This window comes from Pleurodeles waltl, chromosome 7 (genome assembly GCF_031143425.1).
Source record: "Pleurodeles waltl isolate 20211129_DDA chromosome 7, aPleWal1.hap1.20221129, whole genome shotgun sequence".
NCBI classification, from domain to species: domain Eukaryota; kingdom Metazoa; phylum Chordata; class Amphibia; order Caudata; family Salamandridae; genus Pleurodeles; species Pleurodeles waltl.
In genome coordinates, this window is record NC_090446.1 from 809,242,367 (window position 1) to 809,260,856 (window position 18,490).

Below are 18,490 nucleotides of genomic sequence, written 5' to 3' on the forward strand. Positions count from 1 at the left end.
GTTTTCTGTCTCTACAATCTCCTTAAGAGCTTTATCTTGATCAATCCATACATATTTTACCAATATAGCAAGCCTTCTTCTCAAGCTATTTGTCAAGTTCTCCACCCATTCATCAATCATACACTCATCAGGATCTGCATAAGTGGGTGCCGTAAAAATTCTGAGGCCTCTTGTAATCATATTCATGCCCAAAAAGTTTTGGAATGAGATAGCCTCCCACCATTTATTTAACTCTACTTTGGAGAGTTTTTCAAATGTCTCCGACACTTCACTGAAAAAACCAAAGGTTACAAGGACGTTATAGTTCGGTTCTGAATTTACTTGTACAAAGCCATTGAAATTCAGCAGTTATACTTAAAGTTCTTTCAAGTAACTAAAACTTGTGCCTTAAGGTAACTATAACTCGCTCCCTTGCCATGCATAGTTTTCTTATCAAGAATGTTATTGCAAACATTGCAGTGATATCAAAGATGCCATACAAGACCTCATTAATAACATAATATGTGGAGTAATTAGCTGTGCATGACGAAGATGTGAGTATTTGATATATTTTTTTTAATGTGAAGTTATTTTAATTACTATAAGTTATACCAACCCCCGCCACACAGGGCCTTCGGACTTGCACGGCGGGGTTGCTTATATGGCGTAGCCTTGCAGCCAAGCCCTTATAACCACCCATCCCCACGCCATGCATGGCCTTTGGCCATGTGCAGGTTGGCCAGAGGGCCTGTCTCTGTCAGTGGATGTATGAGTGGGTGCATGAATGTCTGAGTGGGTCTGAAAGTTGGTGTGTGAGTCTATGAGTGGGTGCATGAGTGTCTGAGTGGGTGTGTGAGTGGCCGCCTGAGACTATGAGTGCATGTATGAGTGAATGAATTAGTATATGAATGAGTCTGTGGTTTTTCATTCAATTTTTTTTCATAATCACAAATATTTTGCAAATAATTCATGGAAATTCATGAACATTCGCGGATTTTCCCGAATATAGCACGTTGTGACTCAAAAGTATATGAAACCTATAATTTGCCCCTAAAACACATCTATATCACGCCCCAGGGTAGGGGTATCCTCACCCTGACCCCTTAAGCCACTTTAATTTGAATTTCTATCCCCGGGGACTGTCTCCTGTGAAATAAAATGGCATTCACACCTTTCTAGTCAAGTTACAGTCAGCCAATTGCAATGCTGCTTTTTGCACGTGTATTCATGAAAATCTGTGCATTTCACTAAATATTCGCGGCCAGAGATAAACGCATTTATTTGCCCTTAAATATCTCCTAAACTACTGAACGGATTTACACGAAATAACAAAAAGCACAATCTGCATACCGGCAGCTAGCTTTCTTCCAAATTTGGTGTAATTCCGTCCAGTGGGTTCAGGCTGTAGACGTGTTGACAGGTCCCATGGAAATTAACATGGGAAACACAATGTTTTTGAGCCCCTTTTTTCTCAGCCCCTGCTGGATGGATGACCCACAGTCATTCTATGTGCAACAAGAATCAGTGGGCCACTTTTTTTGGAAATTTTTGTGAAGATCCATCAAACGGTGCCAAACATATAGGCAAGTCAAAAAATGCTTTTTCTATGGAAACATGGTGCTAACTATAACTACCTAGTGGCAACCGCCACTAGGGGATGTAACTATAGAGACAGCGATAGAGAGCAAGAGAGAGGGATGTGAAATTAAAAATAGTAAAACTGTACTTACATATATGCACTTACCTTTTCTATTTTTTACCTGGATATTTTGTTAACACAGTGTTTATGTTATTGATAGTGTGACATGCAATCTATTAACATGCTCTGCAAATACTAGCAAATTCGAGTTGCTTATTTTTACAACTGAAAAGACTTGAGGGGCATTGCTCTCCTCTGTGCCTCGCGCATGGTGGCTGTAACCTGCCTGTGAATGCTCGGGGGGCACTACGCTGACTTAGGGCATTTCCTTTGCTTGAGATCACCCGGTTATCTATAGCAATCCCTGCAGTTCATTCAGATTTCCGTAAGAAAATACTGGCTGGAATATAAACTAAGTTTGTGTAGCTCGTCGTCCTGACAGTGACTTACTGGTCACAAAAGAATTAGAATTGAAAACGTTATACTCAAAATAACTTGATTCCATTGTCCTTAATAATAGTATTGAGCCGCTGGTAAAAAAAACAAAAAACACTTCTGTCTGTACAAAAATGAATTTCCGAAATTACAGAAACCTCGTGCATCTGTAGGTGCGGCATTTCGGATGTACCACACTGGAGTATACCACTGGCAAGAGTCAGGTAATTCCTGGTAAGGAGTGGCGGCATATGCTGAGCAGACTCCAACAAAAAATCACATGCGCAGATTCCGAGCAAGAAACATCTGAAAAGCGGGAAAAGCGGGAGAAAGGCATTTATAAAAATGCGTTCCTATGGTTCACCGTATTTATTTATAAGTTGAATGGTTGGTTTCAGTGAACATGTAAAAAAAAAAAAAGGTTGCATTGTGGCTTGTAATCGTTTGAAGGTGCTATATTTCAAAGGCCATGTCGGAAAAAATGCCTGAAAATGAAACATGCTTTGTCAGTTCTCAGGACGATCCCTAGCCGCACATGGCTTTGCACCATTGCGCGTGCTTGCAGGCGAATAATGTTCGTGTGCACAAATGCACCGATCAATCACCCGCTACAGCAAGTCTTTGTATTGATAGGTCTGTCTGATTGCTGTCTGTCATGTTAAGTGCGCTGCATCTCCCCTGTCGATTGCACCATCCATCTGTTAAGGTGATCTGTACAGTTTCAATAATGTATGTTCAGTGAATCTGCAAAGTAGGTCTGCAGTATCAGTTAAATGAATCTAACATCACGGTAATGAGTCCACCCTTACCAGCTTACTTCCGGTTCTTGCTGTTCCTCTACCAGTGAGCCCACCTCTCGCTTTCTGTCTTTGTCTGCTTGAGGCTGTCTGCCTCTATCTTCCCCTGTTTCATAGTCAGTCTCTGTTTACAGGGGTGTAACGCAGACCCCTGCAGCCTCTGCGGCAAGGGGGGAAGGGGCATTCGGGGTGCCCCCATTCATCCTAAGCCTAAAGAATATATGTGAGATATGGGAGACTCAATTGCCTTCCATCATATTCTGCAGGGGGGACATCATTTTGTCTTACCCCACTGTGGCTGTACTATCTTTATTCATCGCCTGTTCGCCTAGAAGCCTGCTTCTTTCTGCTTCTTTATTGCAATGTCTCTCTTTCTATGAACTGTCTGCGTGATCGTAGGTACCCATCACAATCAGTCTACAGGAATGTCTCTGTAAGATGTTATCTATCACTAAGGCTGGCTTTGCATTGTGTAACCTGCTTATCTAAAACATACCTACGCGTCGCGTTTACGTATACATAATTCTTCTGTCTTTGTCAATTATAAATATTCCTGGGCCTCCATGTGTTAATGTTGACCTCGCCTTGTGCCTTTCTATATACCTAATTCTGTCCCTCTGTACGTTTGTTTCTCTTCCTTTACCTGCAGTATCCCTACGTGTGTCTGTCTAAAGGTACGTCTATATATTCCTAGTTAACAGCTCCTTTGTAGGTATAAGCCTACAGAGCCAATTGCCTCCTGTCTATGTGCCACTAATTCTATGTCACTGGCATTTGTTTTTCTGTTTGTCGCAAACTCTCTCTGTTGCCGCTTTGCCTGTTCCAGTGCCTCTATCTATGTGTGCCTGTTAGTCTCTTCGTTATTCGCAAGCCCATCTTCCTTTATGTCAGTCATATGCACGTTTAGCAGTGCCGCGTGACAATCATTATCCAGACCGACCTCTCCGTTTGGCTGCGTATATAGTTCATTGGATGACTGTCTGTCTGTTACATGTTATGTCTATGTGTGTAGCTATAACTGTACATGGAACCTCTGTATTAACCCCTGTTGTTCTCTTTCCGTCTGGTGTCCGTCTGTCCGCCAGCTCTTGCATGCACCTGTGCCAGTAGTTAACTATCTGCGTCCCCTGAGAAGCCCATCTCTTGGTACCCTAACCAGCAGAAATAAACCGACACCTTAAATTGCCCCTCGGTCCATCCTATGGTGAATGATACATTTCTCATGTTGCCTTTTCAGGAAACACTGTTGGAGGAATGTTTCGCATGTTTGATGTTGAAGGTCATCAAAGAAAACAGAATTCAGAGTGTTTATATTTCTTAAACGTGTAGAACACGTTTAGGGGCGATGAGGGGGCACACGGCAGATGTGATCCCACACTGAAGGAGGTGTCCCCTCTTTCAGCCCTAATGTTATTATGCCTCCTCGGCTTGTGCAGGACCGGACCCCCCTTTTTCTGTTTCCCTAAGTGCGGGGGGAACAGAAAAGCTTGCCGAGAGGCCCTCACTTGCCCCTCCATCCCTCCTCGTCTTGCGGGGCTGCAGGCACCAGAGACATGTGGTGCTCAGAATAATAAAAGGGGACCATAAAATGAGATTAGAGCGGTGTAATGTGGGGTCGCCGTATTCCCCTGTGCGGCTCGTGGGCAGATAAAGCCCTGAGATTTAGGAGTGTGTCAGGACAAGGGACCTCAGATTCCCGTCAGGAAGAGGGGGGCGCTGTGGGTGGTCGGGAGGGGGTGGGGGAGAAGAGCAGCCCGGTGACCCCCCAATGATTTAGAGGCCCTTAGCTTAATGAAATTGTTTCACTGACATGACGGTAAAAGCTCGTAATGGATTGGACGCCCTAATGTAATGAAATTACTCCCCTCAGCCTTTAAAAAAATGCGCAATTAATATTTGCAGCGGGCTTGAGTGTGCGGTGTGCGTCTCTCCTCAGACAGTCTGCGAGGAGCAGGGAGCAGACTCCGAGCCTCTTCCTGCCCGGTGAGGAGCCGCGGGGGGCGGGCGGCGCAGCCTCCTCCTGCCCCTAGCGGAGCGGAGGAGGCGGGAGCTGCGTCCTGCTCCTGCCCGGCCAGGAGATGCGGGAGGGGCGGGAGGTGTAGCTTCCTCTTGCCGGTGAGGAGCTGCGGGAGGTTCAACCTGCTCCTGCCCGGAGAGAAGCTGCGGGGGGCGACAGGTGCCTCTCGCCCTGCTTCTGCCCGGGGAGAAGCTGCGAGGGGCCGCCGGTGTCTGCCCGGTGAGGGGCTGCGGGGGGCGGGAGGCGCAGCCTCCTCCTGCTCGGTGTGAAGCTGCGAGGGAGGGGGCTCCGCGGGGACACTGGGCCTCTGGACAGCAGCGCTCTTGCTCAGCACAGCGCTTTGACTTTCTCTTGTGTTTTTTTTTCCTGCAGGCAGCTGGACAACAACCAGATCAGCTGCGTTGAAGATGGAGTCTTCCGAGCCCTGCGCGACCTGGAGATCCTGTAAGTGCACTTTCCCTTCTTGGGGCAGTTCCGGGGGTTGGGTGCTGGTGGTGACGGTGTGCTCTTTGGAGATAGTGCTCGTGAGCTGTGGAGATAGGAGCCAGGTGCATGTTGTGCCACGGACCAGGGGTTTCAGTCCTTGCTCCGCATTCTCTGGTGCGAGGTGGAGTCCCCTCCCTAGCGCAACCCGATAACCTCTAGCACTCGAGAAGTGAATGGGCTGGTGCCATGTCTCTTTCCGAAGGGCATAGTCTCATTCAGACTCACAGAAACCCACATCTCACCAGGAGACACCTCGCCTGTTTGGAACAGGTACCCCGACAGCACTGTGTCTCCCTAATTACCCACCGATACCCCTCCGGGGAGAGCATGTGCACAGGGAGTTGGAGCTGGGCAGCTGCATAGCAGGTACTCACCGTGAAAGGACTCACCTGCTGCGGATTGATGTGCGGCAGAATACAGGCAAAACAGCAACACCACACCACGCTGTACTCTGCAGCCTGTCACAACAAAGCAGCTCCCGAAACCTGCCCAGCCCCTACTTACGGAACTGAAAGACAGCAGAGTGAGAAAGCTGAATGTTTATCATTTGTGGGAGCATTAGTTCAGAGCTGTTCTCATTTATGACAAGACATTTTTCTCCCATTACGGAGATAGCTCAGTATGGCAATGTACCTGTTGCAGAGACATGTATGTAGGGTCACGTGCGCTCGTCCCAGCCTGTCATAACGTTAATATTAAGGTAGTGGTGTAGTATTTGTCACTTAATGGTGCAATCACTACTCGCCTAAGATGACAGATGGGGTTACAATTTGGGTAAATATCGGGATTTGGATGGAAGGTTTAGTGCTGGATAACATGCCCGCCGAAAGTCGAAGGACTAGTTATAAATGTCACCTTTTTGATGGGGGTTAGAGGCTTCCTATCCGAAAAGGGCTCATTTTATAAATCATAGATTAGAAGATGCGCACACTTCTTGTGAGAAAGCCAGGCGATTTGCAGATAGGAAAGGCGATGCAAGGGCAGTGCGTGCAGCCAGGCAGGGCCGCAGCAGATGGACGCATCCTGCTGATGCGAAGCCACCAGACCTATAAGGCACTGGTCCTGTCAATGACTCCAGTTCTGAGAACTAACACACAGTAGTGTGACATTCACACCGACAACAGCACAGGCTTGTATTTCTTAGCCTTCGCCTCCAATGTACAATAATATATAGTCTACTGAGTCATTTTCATTAATGATAGTTGTACAGACCCTAATGACATAAAAGTTGACTTGTATGGCGCGCAGTTCAAATGTCATAAAGAGTGAGGGTCATCATTTAGGATGAGGGCAAGAGAAAATATTGATGAGGTGTAAGAGGTCAAAACATGAGACAGGGAGGTAAGGTTCTGAGTGGAAGGTATTAGTTGATACATTTGAACGCCAGGAGGCTTTTGACGAGTAACTTAGATTTTAGAAAGTAATTTTGGGAAGTTGTGACATTGGAGCGGAGCTCTGTGAAGGCATGGATTGCCATATGTACATGTGCAGCTGGGTCAAGAAAGGCAGTCTCCATCTACATGTTGTTGAGAATGTCTCCTTTGTCTGTTTTGGGGAATAATGCCATCTACACCTGACATTTTGTACAGATAGAATAACAGAAAAATGCACTAAAACAAGCATAGCACAACAAGGTGATAAAAGGCAAGCTGAGAGCAAGAGAGATGGAACTTTAAGCAAAGGCGAAAGCCATTGAGATAGGTCCATGGCCGCGCAATCATATTCCCATCAGTAGTTCAGCAAAACCAAGAAGTTTCTTGATTTTTCCAATCATAGACTGAGTCACAGGACATATAGGTTTGAGGCATGCCTAGAATACTATGAATGACTAATTAGCAAAATGAAAAGTGAAATAAACATATTATAACATCAAAGCCAGATCTGGAGACTGCATAGAGTCTACATTGCTAGAGCAGACAAGGGAGTGGAGAAACTACTTACATCAACCAAATTCTATGGTCCCAAATTCACAGAGCTCCCAAGTAATGTACTTCTCCCTCAAAGAAATGTACTCCTGTTGGAGTACTCCTGTGTTTGGACTAGATTTTCAGATTTTAAACGATTCACAAAGTCTCCCAATATTACCCCAGAACACTATGACAATCATACATATCCTGGAGTAATCCACAGTGTAAAATGTTCCTCAATGGAATTTCCACCAGATAAATAAGTATACACGCGTAAAGGTTCACTAGTGCTTGTAACAGTTGTTTCTTTAGGAAGAAAATATTTTGCCCTGTGCCAAGCCTCTTTCCAACATCTACTTTAGTAAGGTAGTGCTCCCTCTCACCTTGGAGAACCACTTTTCCAGGTTTCCCCTGGGTGAAATTTACATGTTTTTTTAAGGATAGGAAACTATCTGCATAAGGTATGCAAATATATAGAACTTAAAAAAAGTTTGATACCTATTATTCGCAGAAGAAAATCTACAGGCTTTTCCAGTGTAGGAAACTGCTGCCAAGAGGTAAGTGAATGTCAACATATGTAAAACTGGCCTACTAGGAAAGGCCACAGTCTCACCCCAGTCTTGAACCTGAGAATGCAACCATGTTTCAGTGAAGTTCCTGATTCTAAAGAGCACCATGTGAATATATAACTTCACACATCCTGAAGATGTAAATCAGGATATGAAATACACATGCGCAACGTTTGCACACATGAGTACTCTGCACACAAATGTTTGTGTATATGGCCCAATATATCCAATATTTGGAAAACACTTGCTTGGAATCAGTCACATGGAACATAGCGTGTAACCATCTAGTACCATATGTGTGGGCCATATCAAAAATATTAGTACAATCTGTCATTTCTGTTCTCGCTAGCGTTTCTCACAGATAATCCCCTAATCCATGTCTTAAACATATCGATATATAACAATATAATTGATAATATGTCATCTATTAGTACATTGTTCCTAAAGGAAGAACGTGTGGACTAAACAGTCATAGACTTAGCTATTTATGCCATCATCTTAGGTTAGAAAAGGTCATTCATATTCTGCCATTTTGATTTCTTAATAGTAGCTTTCAATACAAAATACTTTTTTTAAATGTTTGTGCACGGAGTTTTGAAATACATATTCTTTTACAGTATCTTCTTTCTCCTGGATTGTGTTTTTCTTAGCAACAGTAAATCATACTGACATCTATGGAATCTTATAGAGAACATTTTGCTCCAATACCCACTATCCAATATTTGAGTATTTCAATACCTTTCTCTCTGTAAAACAATCAGGTGCATGGATTAATACACAGTGCCTAAAGGCAGAAAAAGGATTGAGATGTCTGCATAGTGTTTGATATACAAGTTGTTGAAAACAATGTAACTAGAAATAGAGCGTAATGTAATTGTGCTTGAGAATGCACACAACTACAAAAATATGTTGCCCAAAGAATGCAATTCATAACCAATTTTCCTTTACATTGTAGTTGAAAGTCATATTTAGTCAGCTAATTTGAAAGCTTTGAACATCTAACGTTTCTGTGATTTATCACACACTTTCCTTGAGTGCGGCCTAAAATGAACAACTCCGCTGGTATTGTCTTTCTTAATAACAAACCCTTGATTGATTAGGCTTAAAGAGTAAAATTACACCTTTATCCCTAGAAAGCATGTCCCTGTACTCTAGTCCAGTATGGCGGCCTTTTCTCGGAATTTTATAATGAGGATGGAGCAACCGCCATACCTGCGGCACCTGATAATGGTGACAAAGGACCTATATTCACATGTCCCTTTTTCAGCAACAGGCTCATTTTATAAACTTTTTTTTGGTAAGATATTGTTCAACTGAGTGAAATTAAATCAATTTTCTACAAGATACATTTGGGTTTTTCTGTTTTCAGGATAAGTACATTATCCCCATCATCTTTCATCTAGTGTGGTCATATGTGGTCTCGTGTACACAGTATGATCATACTTGCATGCTTACAAATCTTGTTGGCAGATGGAAGTCTCTCTCTTTGGACAGAGTGTCTGAGTCTATGTGGGCCTTTGCTAAAGCCCCATGTACTGGCCTCTTGTTCATCTGGATCTTTTGATCATTACAGAAGTCAAGAAACATGGTAATTTCTTCAGGTACTTTTATAGTTTTTCTGTTGGTGTCAGATATTAGGGTCGATGGTAAAGTTCTTGCCCAGTAGGTAAAATCTTATTCTATTTATTTATTTATTTAGTTACTGCATGAGCCAGAGTAGGACAGGATGGTAGCACACTGCACAGCTTGATAATCACAGAAGAGGGTACAAAAGTCACAGTCAGTTAGGACAGTGGAAGAGGGGTGTAAGTAATTAGAACAGTGGTATGGTCCCACTATATTTGAACTCAATTTTGAGAGATATTAATATCTTAAGGAATTTTATTTGAACCCTGAAACTGTAGAATGTCAGAGCCTGCAATGTCCTTTAAACTTTGACCGCCAGGTGCTATTCAGAACACAGTAATTGCTGACGCAGTGCTCCTATGACCTGGTGCTATTTGCCAGTAGATGCAATTCTGACCGTGCCTTGAAGGAAGTGGCACAACATTGTGTTGCGTTTATTCACAGCCTGAACACCAAACTATTCGGTGTAGTCTTTAGGATATATTTGATATATTATTGGTTGGATTAATTTCAGCTTTAATGGAATGCTGAGCCTTTAGACAGTCAGTGTACTGTTTGCAATATGTGTAAATCATGCTATGAACAATACTTTCATAGCTATGAGCAACACTTGAACAAGTTTTGAATGGCTTGGTAGGGTGAAATAAAAACATTTTTACATCCTTTACAACTGGATGACTAGTGAACATATATCCAGGCAATTTCAAATGAGAGAGCATTTTCTCAATATGAAGGTCACAGGGTGTCACACAAAGGCTATGCATGAACATTAATATATAACTTTCAGTTCAGTTTTGAATTACATATATAGCACTTATTGTTGACAACCATCCAGTTTCTATGCACTTCCAGTTTCACCTAAGGATCAATGAGAGATGATGTTTTGCCTGTGTCTCCTGTTTGGTTGACCAAGGAAGGTGAATTTGTGACTCATGATTTCTTGGTTGCACAACTATCTGCACAACGGGTAGGCCCGAACTGCTTCCTACTGTGTTTTAGATAAATTAATATTCAGTGTGACATTACACTGGTACTACCCCACTTTACACTTTATTGATTTAATGAGAAAAAATGGCCTTCTAAAATACTGCCAACTTTGAAGACGGCTGGCACACCTCTTTTAATTTTGCTTAGCTCGGAAATATATGAAACACAGATCAACAGTTTAATTATAATACATCACTTCCGAGTCCATGGCTACACTTTATAATGAACTTATGTCATTTAGCAATGCACTGCTTGTAATGTCAACAATATATCTGAAACCTTGCAGACTAGGAAATACTTCATACATGACTGGAAAATTGGGATGTGATAATGTAGTTTATTAATATACACATACTGATTCAATGCTACATTCAATTTTGAGGACTCATTTCTTAATTCATTTCCCGTTCAACATAGTTTAAGAGCATACGTTTTTTAGAGCCTTATAAACAACAACTTGGAGTCATCTAGTATCAAAACCTCTCTAGCAGTTTTGTGGAAAAGACTCAAGGAAGAGTAGAACCCTTTTGTTATCAAGAAATGTTAATCAAGACATGAGTTGAAGGAGATTTTTAGCAAACTAATTTTTCATTGAAAATATATCAGTCACCCCCAAAACTAGAGGCAAGTATCTATTTGATGCAATGGTCATATATTCTGTGGAGTTTAATATGTTGTGTTGAACCAACAAAGAAATCCCAAGGAACATAAAATGCATTCAATTCCACTTAGGGCACATTGTTTTCTCGATGCAGCTATTGGGCCCTTCTCTGTTCCTAATATGCTACATTATCTTTCCGTCCCTTTTGTTGATGTAATAAAAGGTACAACAATCTACAACATGCATTACAGCCCAGACAACTACTTCTCTCATGCGCTGAACATACCAATGTTAAAAAAGTAATTGGTATTTGTTAGCCAAATGCAGGTGCACTAAAGAAAAACAAGGCTGTGAGTTGTACAAAACCACCAGCCTAAATAAATAGAGACATTGAGAACTACTTCTTACAGGGCAATAAAGATGAGGATTATATAGAAGCAAGATTGTCCTTTTTTCCATTCATGTGTTTTGTGATGAAGTTCATTATTGTCATCTACTGTGAAGCTTTTCCTCAGTGAGGTGAAAGTTGGAGATGGCAAGTGATTATATGTAGTTCTGAATCTAGGATCTCAAGACACAAACTCATCACCTATCCCCAACAGTCTTCTATACTAAAACTCAGTACCAGGAAGTTGAATCATACATGATGTGTGCACTCTCTGGAATCGTGGATATGCAGCACAATCTCAGACACATCTTTTGTGCTCCTCTATTTTTTACTTTGCAAAGTGGCTTGGAGCCAAGGGTCTCTCTAAAAGGTAAAGGTTTTGTATTGCATACTCAGGTTAGTTTGCAGTTCCATTCAACATTTCCAAGCACAAACATTGGAATTGCCCTACAAAAAGAGATTTGCATTTCTTCCTGATTTTTACCACATGCATATGATGTATTTGGGGCTCTTCAATGTTCTAAAATGTTATGTGGCGTTTTTAGGCCGGTTTTGGTAAAGTCACTTTCTTCATTGACTGAGTGGCAGTTTTTCAGTGGCGCATGCAGAGGGAAATTGCCACCAACAAGAAGCAAATGTGCAATTTTCCTTGTAAACCATATGTTGTGAGTGAGAATTCATTTCAGTTGGAGCAGTTTCCTAGGTGCCTGCAATGGTTTGTGCAAATTTGTAGGTGAAATCTCATGAAATGATCTACTAAAGGAGGAAGGGATTTGAGATCCAGGAAGATTCAAAGATTTGTTCAGAATATCTCAAATGCACAGCCTTTCATGTGTTAATTTCCCCAAGTTTGGAGGGAAGCTTGCACCATTTTTTCAGGAGAGGGCACTGGTCTTTGTTAATTTAAATGTAAATATCTCTAAGCACAAAGTTGATTTTTCAATCTGTGAAATCTTTAGTCCAAAAACAGTTGTTATGCTTTTCCAAGAGTACTTGATGTTTATCATAGTGCTACATTTACATATTGTTGCTCCTTATTTCAAGTATTTTTGATTATTGTTTTTCATTCACACTCAGAAAATTTGACCTGTCTACAACCTAAGGTCTTAGATTCACTACTTATTGTATTGTCATGGTGTTTGAATTGGGGCCACTCTACAATTTAATAACAGTGGTCTTTAAAGGACATCCCGGTCAGAGTAGTCATTCAGGCATCAAGGTGACCGATCTTTCTGAAAACATCATCCAGACGCAGAGCAGCACTTGAGATTGTACTAGACTAGTGGCGCATTGCAGAGCCAGATCACATGTCCTCCAGAGATGATGTCACTGTGCCGCCTCATGGAGGTGTGGCAATGCGGCACTGCGGCATTCTGGTCCCACACAATGCAATAGATACAGAATATTTGCTCCATTCCTCCTTAATTAACCTTGATAACCAGAAGTGGAAATTCTTCCTACTTTGTGAAAGTTATTTCTTATTTTCCTTTCTGTCGCTGACATTTTATTTGCATTACAATATTAAAGAGTCTCATAAACAAGCAGTGAAACACAATGCATCTTATACAAGAAATAATCATGAGGAAGTTCTTATTTTGAAATCAAGGGTTCAAATAGGTCCTAATTTGGATAATTTAAAACAATAAAATGGGCATCGTATTTGTCTATTCCATTGGATATGTTGAAAGCCTCCTAATGCAGAAACAGTATCCAGCTTGAAAATATTGACTTCCCTTTTGAAATAAAAAACATTCTCTAAATTGCTTGACTCTATTTGTTTCAGTTAGTCAGTAATTGGTGCTTAATGAAGTCGTAGATGCTTTTCTGAAGCCCAACTGAGGTTGCTTTCTTCAGGGAACATTGCCAGTGGTACATTATGAATGAATTGCAGACATAGGCAGTGTGTTGTTAATCTGCTAGATGCCTAAATAGCTGTCCTTTCCTTCAACAACTACGTAATGCCTTTGATTACTTTTTTTTGCCTCAGTTTCTTTCCATTGTTCATAATATATTCAGTGACTTACAATTTCCTCACTTATCTTGTTCCATCAAATCCTTAACAATCTATCAAATCAACCAATTTATCTCGTGACTCTGAATGTAACTTTATCATTTCTTTTCAAGTGACTCATATAGAATCGAGCAATGATTGCTAAAATAGAAGTTGTGTATCCACCGCTTTCCTAGGAATTCACTATCTCATAATGCACCTACTTCCTCTGAAATGTGGCTGTTGAACTTTAAATTCCCTTGAGCGTTTCTTCTGCTTCTGTGCAGTGTGTCACATTGCACAATACTCTCTAGCAGATCTGTAACTAAATTATCTAAATAAATAAAAGGAAAACCCACAATCTTAAAATTTTTCTGCACCTTCCTGAACTGCTCCCTCTCTGAGAAGCAATCCATGGTGTCCAATACTATTAATTGCCAAGAAAATATCAATTGGTTCAGAAGCCTCTTACCAAAACCAGTGTTGCTCTCTTTTGTTCTCCTTTCGGCTCACTACTTATTATAATCACATAGTACATAAACTCTTCAATCTACTGCTACAAATTATACCCACTGCCATGGAACCTTTTGATGTATTGCCATATAATTGATTTTTTTGGCCTCTACAGTCCATACCAGGATCTATGCTATTGACCAAAATCTATCTAGTTAAATTAACACATTTACTTAAATTCCATGTATGTTTCCCCCTCATTTCCTGCCCATCTACTTCATCTGTTTATCTAAAAATCTAAAAAATATTTTAGCTATAATCCAAGTACCTCATGGGCTATTCATTCTTTAAATTCCATCGTTAATTTAAATATAATCTAACACCTCATGCTCTGCAAACTAACCAGAATCTGTCGACTTCTCTAGTACAGTCAAATTCTTAGACTCTATCTGCTTCTTCTACTGCAATCTATCACGTGACAGTATTTCCACTCCTTCTGTTACACTCACCTAAGGTTCTAGCTACATCTTCCAATGCACCCCACGATTTGAGATTGTAATCCAGTTTATTCAGCCTTTCTGTTAAACTTAAATGAGACTCTATATTTTCAAACTCAGTATCCCATCTGAGAATCTGTTTTTTCCATATGATTCAGTCATCCATTAAAACGCAGCCCAATATTTACACCACTACCACCCAATGGTTTATTCCTTGCTTCTGATAAATCCGCAAGCTGAAAAGTGCCACTCTTCTTCTGGTATACTCCACCACTTAAACACTTACCAGCGGTTTCAATCCAGGTATTGCCACAAAAACTGCTCACTTACTTTGAGCCTATCTCTTAAACATTAAATTCACATTTACTGATTTGCTGCTCTGCCTAAAAAAATGATACAGGAAAAAAATATTTTCAAGTTAGAAATTACCATCAATGTTTGTTAGTTTTGAGCTTGCATAACGTTTACTGCTCCATACAGCTTTTTTTTCTCATCTAGTATGAATTTTGGACGTAGGTCCGATGAGGCGCTAGAACTGTATGCAGCTGCCTTAATGCAAATTTTCATGTTTCTGTGGGTAATGACCTTAGCTGTATTCAGTACTGCATCAGTGAGCAATGAACTGTAAATATGACATTTCAGAAAACGTAACGAGGAAGGCATGTCAACAAATTTACCCTAATTGTGAATCAAATAAATAAAACAGTTAAATAAAATATATTTCAAATGTCAACTGTAGATTAGTATAAGTGAAAATAAATGGAGCAATTCATACCAGCAAATCAAACCTTCAAAGTGGCTACTCTGAGGGCAACCAATTCAATCCCATTGCTCTTTGCTATCCTGCATGTTAATGGACTACACAAGGTTACACAAGCAGAGCTTGTTGTTACATAGAAGTATTCTCCCACAGATTTGTGACCCTGAAAATCAAGTGAGCCAGGTACAGATTTTAGGGGACCTGCCTGTTTTGGAGCTCATCACATTTTCCAACTCACTTGTTTCTATTTAATCAAGAACAAACATGGTGAATGATTTACAATGGCAACTCGCTTGGACATCCAAGTATTTAGGATTAAGGAGCAATTTAAAGGCAGTGCTTAGCACAGTCCCTTGTGTGAGCAATATGAGCCCATTTGAAAATGCCAAGTTTAGATAACAACTTCTAAAAAAGAGCCCTGTGATTTAATTGCTACACAAAATCTTTATGTTGTAAGCTGTCATACATGTTATTTGACAAAGAAAATAAGCTTAAAGATGTTTTTGAGAATTTTTGGAGACATTAGCTGTGGCAATTCTTACACCTGCTTACAGTGCATAAATCTGTAGAGGACACCAATGTAATTTTGAAAGCCAATGTAGAGTACAATTAATGATAAAATATTCAACAGGAAAATATCTTCTACAATATATTTGCAGTAAATTATTGAGCCAACAACGGTAACAGTTTTCAAGGTTAAGCTTTGATATAGACATATGCCTGATTATGTATGATTTGTTATGGTAATACACACACTTTTCAAGAAAGGATGATTTTGTTGACAGAATCATTTAGAACTCCAAATCATGGTCATGAAACATAATTCTTGTATTGCTTTCTTATGAGAATGCAAGTGCTTTACAACTGTATCAGAGAATTATATTGGGAACATAGTGTATACTCTTCTTTATTGCTTCAAAACATTAGAAGTAAGAGATAAACACATGGCCAGTACCTGCAAGTAGCATAGATATTTGCACACATGTAGACTTTGAACTCTAAGTCTCTTCTGACATCATTTGTTTATGATTCAGGGTGCTCGGAGGTAAAGAGAGCTTACAGTTATATTCTTAAATTCTGAATATTGTTGGAGCTGGGCCATTCAATAGTATAATTGCTATTTATTTTTTATTGTAAAAATGACCAAATACCGTATTACAATTTAACATTTATAAATAAAAATAATAAATAGTGAACATTTGAAAAAAACATTCACATTACAGGTCATATACTCTATCGCAATTTCGATTGCCTACAATATCTGAAATGCTGAGGTAAAAAACTTTGCAGATTAGGTCAGCATGACCATGAGTATGATATTATTTAAGCAACAAGTAATAGCGATTTAACTAATTTTAATTTCATTGTATAAGAAGTGCTCTTACAATAACAATTTCTTATCTAGTGTTAAACATGGGCAGCAGCAAAGTATATGCCACAGTGTCTCAAATATATATTGACACAGCCTGCATGCACCTGAATGGTTCAATATATTTCTCCAGCTGCATCTGAATTCATAAATAGGGAACAGCAGAAAGGGTATGTGGATACTTCTCTGCCTATTAGAGTGATTCATTGGCTCATCAAAGTTATATTGCTATTCAGCATATTTGATCACAAGATCAGCATGTATTCTTTGTAACTAATATAATTTCCTCCACAAAAGCCATTTCTGATCCTGGACCAGTAAAGCATGGATTCAAAAGACTTTACAAATTCGATTGTGCTCTCATTTACCATCCAGTTCTTCCAGGATCTAGTTCAGAGTAATATGTTTACATTCTATTCCATGTTCATTTTATGTGCAATGTTGGCCTGATCCAAATTAAAATTATTTCCTTGGATAATCAACACAGTGAGCATATTCCATTTTGCACCATTACTTCATAGTTTAAAAATGAACTGAAGTAGCTTTAGGTTTAAAAAGTGCAAACCATTTTATATTGAGTTATAAAAAGAAGACAAAGGGCCATATTTAGAGTTTGATGGATGCCATACTTAATCACAAACATGACCTGGGCATCATATTACACATGCATTAAAGCCTTTGACATTTTTAATATGATGGACAGGGTTTCCTAAAATATTTGAAAGCCAATTGCATCCATCAACTCTAAGTAATGCTCCAAGTCCCTCCAACAGTTTTGGAGCAACCATAAAATTGGTTTATCATAGAGTAGTGGTTCCATCCAAACTAATTCTCCTTCGCCTCAGCAGACACATTCTATTTTTTTTAGAGGCGATACGTATTGCCTAATCTAGTCTTCCTATTACATGCCACACTCTTTACTAACTCTGGGCTAGCTCCGCTCTGTAAAAATGGCATAAGAAAAAAAAAAGATGACTTGTGCAACAAAACATATGCTGGAAGGAAATCATGTTTAAATTAAAAAAATACATGTTTACAAATTCACCTGTATTTTGTAGTTGGTATTTTATGTGGAGCATCCTTTTTTAATCCTAACAGTAACAAGAAAATATAGAAGCTGTAGATAGCCTTTAATGCACTCCCCAAAAACTTTTATACAAGAATCAAGACGATGTTATCATCCATCCAAGTCAAACTATGTGGCATCTACAGTCTCACATACAGTGACATAACCTGTTGTAGTTGGAAAACGGTCTTAACAATGTGGGCTAAGCCACACTTGCTGTTTTCCCGCATGCATAGCAATGCTTGATTAAACCACAACTCTCCTGTTCTCTGCCTTAACCATGCATATGCCTAAACCATGCATGTGCATGGTTAAGGTAAGGTTTTAGGCCTCAAGGCTATGGGAGGGGAAAGGGTAGTTTAAAGGGCAGGCTGGTCGGTTGTAGAGCTGAAGACAGGAGGGTCGGGGTAGTTTTAAGGGGAGGGCAGGGTCAGTTTTTTGGCTCAGGATAGGGGCTGGGGTAGTTTTACGAGCAGGGTGGGGTCAGATTAGGGCTCAGGGTGGGGGATTCAGAGTAGTTTTGCGGGCAGGGTGGGGTTAGTTTTAGGGCTCAGGGGGGGAGGAGGGGCAGTTTTAAGGGCTGGGTGGATTGCACAGCTGGGGTATCAGATGTTAGGGGTAGGACGGGGGAGCAGCGGGGTGTGATTTACCAAGCATATTCCTTTACCAAGCATGCTTTTACTACAAAATTTGTTGTTAAGGCCTGCGTGCTAAAGGCATGCTTGGTAAAGGCGTGATCGTGGTTCCGATCGCGTTGTTTAGGCATGCATGCTTCAGGCATGCGTGGTTGTGTCATACAACCGTCATAGTTGCATTTTTCAAAATAAGTTGTAACACTTGCAGTATGTTAATCAGAGAGAATGCAGAGATGTTTATGGAAACTTAGCAGGTATTTAATGTTTTTTTTTTTTTTTTGAATAATGC

General features: G+C 40.4%; 1 protein-coding gene across 1 annotated transcript in view; it reads left to right on the top strand.

Moving 5' to 3' along the window:
* SLIT3 (slit guidance ligand 3) overlaps positions 1-18,490 on the top strand; it is an 892,819-nt gene that overhangs the window by 579,962 nt on the left and 294,367 nt on the right. Inside the window, exon 6 of the mRNA XM_069199342.1 lies at positions 5,240-5,311. Within this exon, the coding sequence (XP_069055443.1) occupies positions 5,240-5,311 (72 nt within the window). The remainder of the gene's footprint in view (positions 1-5,239; positions 5,312-18,490) is intronic.